The sequence below is a fragment of the Charadrius vociferus genome, unplaced genomic scaffold (genome assembly GCF_000708025.1).
Source record: "Charadrius vociferus isolate BGI_N301 unplaced genomic scaffold, ASM70802v2 scaffold45, whole genome shotgun sequence".
Classification (NCBI taxonomy): Eukaryota; Metazoa; Chordata; class Aves; order Charadriiformes; family Charadriidae; genus Charadrius; species Charadrius vociferus.
This window is the reverse complement of record NW_009648712.1, coordinates 271,956-279,871: the sequence shown is the minus strand read 5'-3', so window position 1 is coordinate 279,871 and position 7,916 is coordinate 271,956. Positions and strand designations below refer to the sequence as shown.

Below are 7,916 nucleotides of genomic sequence, written 5' to 3'. Positions count from 1 at the left end.
AGATGAACAAGTTGAACTTGTATGACTTAGTAATATTTGGTGTGCTAGAGGAGACAGAAATGTCTTATAAGGTGACTTAGAAAAGAGTCTTAGAGTTAACTCTGTCATCATCCTTTTAAAAAGAATATGTCAAGAATTTTAGGCAGATACATTTTAATGTTGCAATTATAGTAGGTCTAAAGTGAAGGATTTTTTAACAAAGTGACTGCAGGAAGAATTTAATACAAGCTGTTTAGATCAGAAGTTGGGGTTTTTATTACTATTATTATTATTATTATTATTACATTTGTCTTGAGAAAATTTATTAAAGCCACTTTTGCTCTTAGCGATCATTCAGGATACGTACGCCCTTTGCCAGTGCCTCGCAGTTTAAACAGTGATATCTCATATTTTGGAGTTGGAGGCAAACAAGCAGTGTTCTTCGTTGGACAGTCTGCCAGAGTAAGTAAATGTCAATCTTCACCTTCATTTTAAAACATTTTTACATAATCAGGTTGCTATTGTCTTAGCTTTTAGTCATAGCATTACATTATTTTATTATGTTAATTTTGAATCTTAGTTTGACTTTTAAATACTGTTTCTTTAATAAAAACAGATGATAAGCAAACCTGCAGATTCTCAGGATGTTCATGAACTTGTCCTTTCTAAAGAGGATTTTGAAAAGAAGGAGAAAAACAAAGAAGCAATATATAGCGGATACATTCGAAACAGAAAGGTAAATAGCCTTAATACTTTCTCTTTTTTTCATTGAAAGCCTTTCCCAGATTAACATGATTTCACTGTGTAATATTCTTGTAATACTTATCTGGTGATATCTTTATCTTGTGAATCATTTGCACTCTAGAGCGGAAAAGGAAGTAATAGGAAACTTGAAGACAATATATCATAAGTCTTTATTTGTATGTGATTCTTTTTTAAATTTAGCTTAAAGGACAGAAATGCCATATAGAACAACAATTGGTTTATTATGTCTGAAACATAAAGAAAAATGTCCATTTTTGGGGGTACTAAGGAATAAATTAGGGAAACAAACTGTGCTTATGTAGAAGTATGTAGAAGAACTAACCTGCATATGGGAGAAAAGTTCAGCCAGATCAGCAAAACCCAGTGGTTTCACAAATCTCCACTAATTTTGTAAAAGAAATTAACTATTTAGTTGAAAACTAAAATGAACGGTCCTGATGTTTTTCATGAAGAAGTAAAGCTTAAGCAAAAATCTGTAAGATAAGGAGGAAGACCGAAAGAACTGTTCTTTGGACATTTTTGTGCAAGGAGATAAAGACAAAGACTAAGGGTGCTGATGGGAGCATAAGTGGGTGCTGTGTATGATGAGGGAATCAGACCTTGATTATAGGCCACGTCTTTTGGGTAGATCAGAATTCTTGGCCTTTTTTATGGGTTTGAAAGGAACAGAAGATGAATAAAGTTTTTATCATGCCAACCTTGGGTCAGTGACTTGCAACAAAGCATAAATCATCAGAAATGTAAAATTTTTATTTCTAATCTGTATGCAATAGAGATGAGAAGGTAGACTCAGAGAAATAGAAACTGAACATAAAAGCAGACAAAATCTGTCCTTTGTAGAGGGCAGAAATGCTTTCCTTCCCCATTTGATGTTAAAAAGGGAGGGTGGAGTGTAGAAAATAAGCTAACAGGCGTTAGTTGGAGGAAACAAGCAGAATGAGATGCATAGATACTATTAAAGAATTCAAGAAGGTGTTATGATCAACTGTTTGAAAAGTTGTGGTTATAATATAAAATTAAAGTTAAGCTGACAGAATTAAAAGAAATTTTGCAAGTAAAGTTCTATTAGAGGTGAAAAATAATTTGTAAATATCCAAGAGGAGAGGGATGATGTGAAGCACTCAAGTGATAGAAAAATAACACAAGTGTGGAGATAGACAACTCAGGTCTAAGAAGTTTTTACAAATCATTGAAATAGGTAGGCCAGTTCATCATTGATGTGAAATAGAATGTGTGAATTTTTTCTTTTCAATGTCTTGAAAAATGGTCTCCAGTGCACCATCTACAATTAGCTAGGAGATGTGTCCTCTCACTGACTCAATGATGTGTTTCCTTTTTGCCTGTTTTTCTGCAAAACAAGGCAAGAAGCTGCGTTTACTATAGTATGGAAAAGTGTATCTTCTCAGTTGTACCAATTGTTTGCAATTGTTATAAAGATCTCAATCTTTGTATTAAAGATAGCTTCTCTTCTGGATGCACCAAATGTAAAGGATTATCCACTAGTCCAGTATGAAGCATGACATCAACCACTGTGTTTCTGTGCAGCTTAGAAACCTCCTACTATAATAGTAAAGAGCATTCAGGAAGGAAGGAAGGAAAAGACAATCAGTACTTTCTGGAATCAGGAATTTCTGTTTCTGCGAGACTACTGACTGAGGATTCACTGTTTCTCTTTGACAGCAAAAGCATGTTTCTTCCACTTCAATTGCTGTTATATAAAGCAGCCTACCCATTTAAAAGCAAATATTTCTTTTCATGGCTTGCTTTTCTTATGTCTTACACACATAATAGTTCTATTTAATGGATGAGAATATGGATATCATACAGTGCCACAGTGAACATGATTAGATGCATTTCTAGACTGAACACTTCAAATGCTGTGATGAAAGTGAGTTGAAAATGATCTGGATCAGGGATGTCAGATTCTCAGTTTATTGAGTTTAATTTGGAAGCCTTTATTTTACACATTAATCCTTTGTAATACTTAGCATCGTGTGCTCTGTGTTATTTTCCGTTGTTTTTTAATTCTTTTGAAAGCTGATGGGAGTTCAGAAATTCAGTTTACATTCCTGTTGTTATTATTTTACTCTTTTTATAGCCATCTGACTCTACTCACATCACAAGTGATGATGAAAGATTTCTTCATAATCTAATATTAGAAGAAAGGAATAAAAAGAGTTTCACAGCAGTTGTCATTACAGGTGTACAACCAGATCATATGCAGTACTTGAAAAACTACTTTCATTTGTGGACAAGGCAGCTGGCGTAAGTTGGTGATTTAAAAGATTTGCTTTAAAAATGGACTACTAACAAAGTCAGATAATTATGAATTACTTCCTTTTTGTACTCAGTCATTGGCTTTATTCCTGTTAAGGCTGTTGATACGTATTTTGTCGATGCCACAAGTAGTCTTCCAGGCTAATTGATTTTACAGAAACTAGAAAAACGGAATGGGGCCCCCCATCCTAAGAAAGATCAGTTTCAGTGTGACTTGATAATTGATACATAATTATCCAATCTAATTATTAACCTATTCCATTTAAAAGTTGTATTATTAATGTATTAACTAGATAATGCATTATTAATAACTTGGTAAGTTCCTTTTCTCACAGCTGTGCTCCTGACCTTGATATCTAACTTTGTATTTGCAGTTTGGATTTTTTGCTTTTGTTTGGGGGAGGTATGTGTTTGGAGTTTTTTAAAAAACAACAAAAAAAGCTGCTGCTTCATCCCATTTTAAGAGGTAGAAGTGACAACTCCGTACTATAGTAGTGTCATCAGTGAGCCTGCAGAGGCTGGAGATACGGAAGTCTGTGATACCTGTGAATCGTGTGGGCTTATCTGTTAAGATGATGGCTCTATGTGAGAATGTAAAGCGAATTATGAAGTCATAGCCCAATTTTGAAATCTGGCAAACCATAGAACTTGATTTTCAAGCTAAAATTTTATTTTTGTGTTACCTATAGTCTAATAATAATAGAAAATACTTAATATGAGGATTAGTTAATACCTTCTATGAAACAGCATGCAGTGTTGCATGTAAGAACTTGTAGCTGAAACCCTTTTTAACCTCATGAAAATGTAGGGGTACATCTACATTGACAAATAACTTAGGTCCCTCATTAGCTTCTACGTGCTCTTCTGGTGAACAGCCACACTTAGCTGTGTGTTAGTTCATTCCAGCAATGTCTTGAAATGAAAGAACTGCCTCCATTTGAGATGAAACCCAGGTACAGTTATGCAAGGATATGCCCTGTAGCTATTACAGTAAAACCGATCAGGTTTAGCTTCCCAGTGCTACACAGTCCTGCATCATGGTTTCAGCTGAAATGGTCTTTTGCCCCTCAAGCACCTCCACGTACCCTTCTGCCATGTCTTTTGCCACACGTGCATGATACCAGTTTCATTCTGCTTTAATGGGCTACAGCACAGCCCTCATATTGTTTTGGATGCATTGAAGTGGAGGGAGGGGACGTGAACTCCCAAAATAATTATGTCTTAAGGCCATGAGAGCATCTTTTGAAGTCTGGAAGACATGCAGACAAAATGCTAAGCAGTTTGGACTAAACTAGTGTAGAGTCTGCTCTAAAGTCCTGAGCAATGGAACCATGAGGAACTTTTGTCTGGGAACGAAGTTTCCTCCTTGCACTGCATTTAGTGCAGTGGATGTCAGAAGCAAAGCAATTATAAACACTTGCAGGTGCATTTAAATTCCTTCATATATTCAAGTCCCATTGACTTGTATAATTTAATTTTTCTGCAAACCACCACCCTGAGGTTTAAGGACTGTCTTTGAAGTTGGAAGAATTAGCTAGATTGCTGAAAAGTTGAAGTAAAATGGAATTAAGTTCCTCAGTTTTCTCAAACTTGCATGTTTCTATGAAAGTAATTAATTATCTAATGGTGTGGATTTTTTGGAGTTTCTTAAATGAGTACAAGTGCCATTAGAAAATAATATTTACAAATAAAATTTCTAATATGCAGCTCGCATACGTGACTGCTGCCTATATTCAAATGAGGTGTCTTTACTTTTTTGTAAATAACTTAAGGATAGTCATTGTTTGTTAAACGTTTCTGGTACTATTGGATGACCAATACAAAACCGATACCAGAAACAATGTATGGGAAGCTTTTTGTCTCTAGTTCTTTTTAATCTCCAGAGTTCAGAACAAATTACAGTAGTTTTATTAGTTTGCACTTTGATGCAAAGGATCTGTAACCATGTAACAATCTTTTTTTTCCCCCACTTATTTATTATTTTCCAATTTTTAATGTTTCTAATTATTTTTATTTTTTTATTGTGCATGAAGGAGTCATTCACTCCATTTAGTAAATCTTCTGTACCAGATATACATGTTGTCATGGAGTTGATTTATAACAATGCAATGAACCAGTTATATTTTAGTAAAAATATGCATTTATTTAGATTTTTGAAAATTATAAGGTGCAATTTTTGGATGTCACTTTCTGAGATTTATTATTAATTTAAAATGTATTTCAGACATATCTATCACTATTATATCCATGGACCAAAAGGAAATGAAACCAATGCTGTAACAAAAGACATAAGCCCTTTCAACAACATTGACATCCAGGTAAGAGGTTTTATATTTGTTAGTCAAAATTCTTCTTTGATGGCAACTTATTTCATATTGTGCATGTTTCTCTTTAACAATTGATTTTGAACTGTAGCAGCATTTTAAGATATGTATGTGATTGGTTTATTTTTTTAAAAGTTATACTGTTTATCACCGCAGAATTTATCACTGCGGCATAGGAACTAATGCATTTTGCTAACAAGATAAATGTCACAAATGCTAATTACTGGAGGTTTTTTGGTCTAAGAAAAATCATCTTCTTTTGTTTTTTTCCAGATTTCAATGTTTGAAAAAGGAAAAGTACCAAAGATTGTCAATCTTAGGGAGATCAAAGATGACATGCAGACATTGTATATAAATACTGCAGCAGATAGTTTTGAGTTTAAGGCACATGTTGAAGGAGAAGGTATAGTGGAAGGCATCATCCGCTATCATCCCTTCCTGTATGATAAAGAAACATATCCCGATGATCCATGTTTTCCATCAAGTGAGTGAAATTTTTCGCTGCTTATCAGTCCTGTTATAGACAATCCTACTCTCTAAATGTTTTAATGAAATAGAAACCAGAACAGTTTAAATTGAAGTGTAAATTATTATCTAATTTGCATTGTGGCAGAACAGAAAAGTTCACATCCTTTTGGATGAACAAATCGCATGAACAAATTGGTGGTTGTAGTATTTCATGTAAACCTGATCTTTGATGTAATGCCATCTGATCTCAAACCATAAACTCTCATGGAATGCAGTCTGACTGAAACATTTCCACTTTCCTGACTGTTAGATCTTTGTTACAAGAACGTAATGAAACACCAGCAGTTTGATTCAAGAGATTCTAACATCAGAATACCACAGAGAACAACATGTAGTCTAAGTTTAAAATCTGTTTTATCCGGTCTTCATGAGTTCTGAGCTACTAGGATTTTAAGATAATTAATGTTGGTGATTTTTTTTTTTTTTGGACAAAACAAATCTTGAGTTTAATCGTGACAAGATTTTGTGGTACTAGAAGAACATCGGTTAAAACTAAGAGGAAAAAGTAATATTTATTCAAATTTGAAATTTGCAGATTTGGTAATATTATTCAGTCCCTGTTTCAAAAATTTCTTAGCTTTCTTTAGGTTTTTCTGCTTGGTATTTCTCAAACAGAAAAAGAAATTCCTAATTTTGTATATACCTAGCTTGATATCATGTGTACTGTTACTGTGCCTAACTTAGTATGTATAGTTAATCCTGAATTTAGACTGCTCTGTTTTTTTATATTATATTAGTTTTTAAAATAAATTTATTCATCGAAACTGTCTTCTTTTTAATCAAGAATTAAACGATGATGATGATGACGACTGCTTTATAGTAGAAAAGGGTGCCAGAGGAAAAAGGCCTATTTTTGAATGTTTTTGGAACGGAAGGTTAATACCATACACAACTGTGGACGAGTAAGTAGTAATCTGTTTCTACAGTGTAAACCAGTCTGTTTCTATAATATCTTTATAAAAAAGAGTTTTAATGTCTGTCTTCTTTTGTTTAAGTTTTGACTGGTGCGCTCCTCCGAAGAAGAGAGGATTGGCACCAATTGAATGCTACAACAGAATTTCAGGTGCATTATTTACCAATGATAAGTTCCAGGTCAGCACAAACAAACTCACTTTCATGGACCTGGAGCTGAAGTTAAAAGATAAGAATACTCTGTTCACGAGAATCTTCAATGGACAGGTACTAATTTTACTCTGTTAAGTATTTCTTCTTGGCAAAGTTTAATGCATACGATATAGAAACATTTACTCACTGGTCATTTGTTCATGTCACTGAATATTGCCCAGTTTCTGAAGAACTTTCACCTTGCATACTTTTACAGGATGTTGTAACAGACACTCCTGTCAGTTTTAGTGAGTAGTAAAGCTGACTCTTTAGATTTGAAAAAATAAGAGTTAGTCCCTTTCCTTTTATTTTCTTAAACAATAACTTTATCTAGTTGTTACATGATAGTTTTTGTGGAAAGATCCTCTTCATAAAGGAATATGGGTGCTGGGGGAAACACTTTCTCTGGCTTGAAGTGTAGCTTTCCTAGAATTTTTTAGTGTTTCTAAGCTGAAAAATTCCTTTTTTTTTTTTTTTGAGTACAGTATCACTGTACTCTTACAATTGTTCATGCTTCTGAAGTTGTCAGATTCAAATTTTGTAATGCATCATTAATAATATGTATTTATTTTGTAATCTTTTTATAGGAGCAGCGAATGAAAATTGACAGAGAATTTGCTTTGTGGCTCAAAGACTGTCATGAAAAATATGACAAACAGATAAAATTCACAGTCTTTAAAGGAATAACTGCACGTACTGATTTACCATCCAAAAGAATGCAAAGCCCTTGGGCAACGTATGCTGCAATAGAGTGGGATGGGAAAACATACAAAACTGGACAGCTGGTAATTTAGTTGCTCACTGATGTTGGGGCTTTGTTTGTTTGTTTTGTAATAGAGCATTTGAACCCTATAAAAGGCAAATACTATACATTTGATGCAGAAGTAATGTATTGACATTAATTGTTGTTTTCTCTTTACAGGTGAAAACTGTTAAGAC

General features: G+C 33.8%; 1 protein-coding gene across 1 annotated transcript in view; it reads left to right on the top strand.

The window, feature by feature from the left end:
* Nucleotides 1-7,916, top strand: part of SMCHD1 (structural maintenance of chromosomes flexible hinge domain containing 1) — a 75,313-nt gene that overhangs the window by 10,368 nt on the left and 57,029 nt on the right. Inside the window, exons 5-13 of the mRNA XM_009886643.1 lie at nucleotides 327-441; nucleotides 596-715; nucleotides 2,843-3,009; nucleotides 5,246-5,339; nucleotides 5,619-5,829; nucleotides 6,658-6,775; nucleotides 6,869-7,052; nucleotides 7,565-7,762; nucleotides 7,900-7,914. Of these exons, the coding sequence (XP_009884945.1) occupies nucleotides 327-441; nucleotides 596-715; nucleotides 2,843-3,009; nucleotides 5,246-5,339; nucleotides 5,619-5,829; nucleotides 6,658-6,775; nucleotides 6,869-7,052; nucleotides 7,565-7,762; nucleotides 7,900-7,914 (1,222 nt within the window). The remainder of the gene's footprint in view (nucleotides 1-326; nucleotides 442-595; nucleotides 716-2,842; nucleotides 3,010-5,245; nucleotides 5,340-5,618; nucleotides 5,830-6,657; nucleotides 6,776-6,868; nucleotides 7,053-7,564; nucleotides 7,763-7,899; nucleotides 7,915-7,916) is intronic.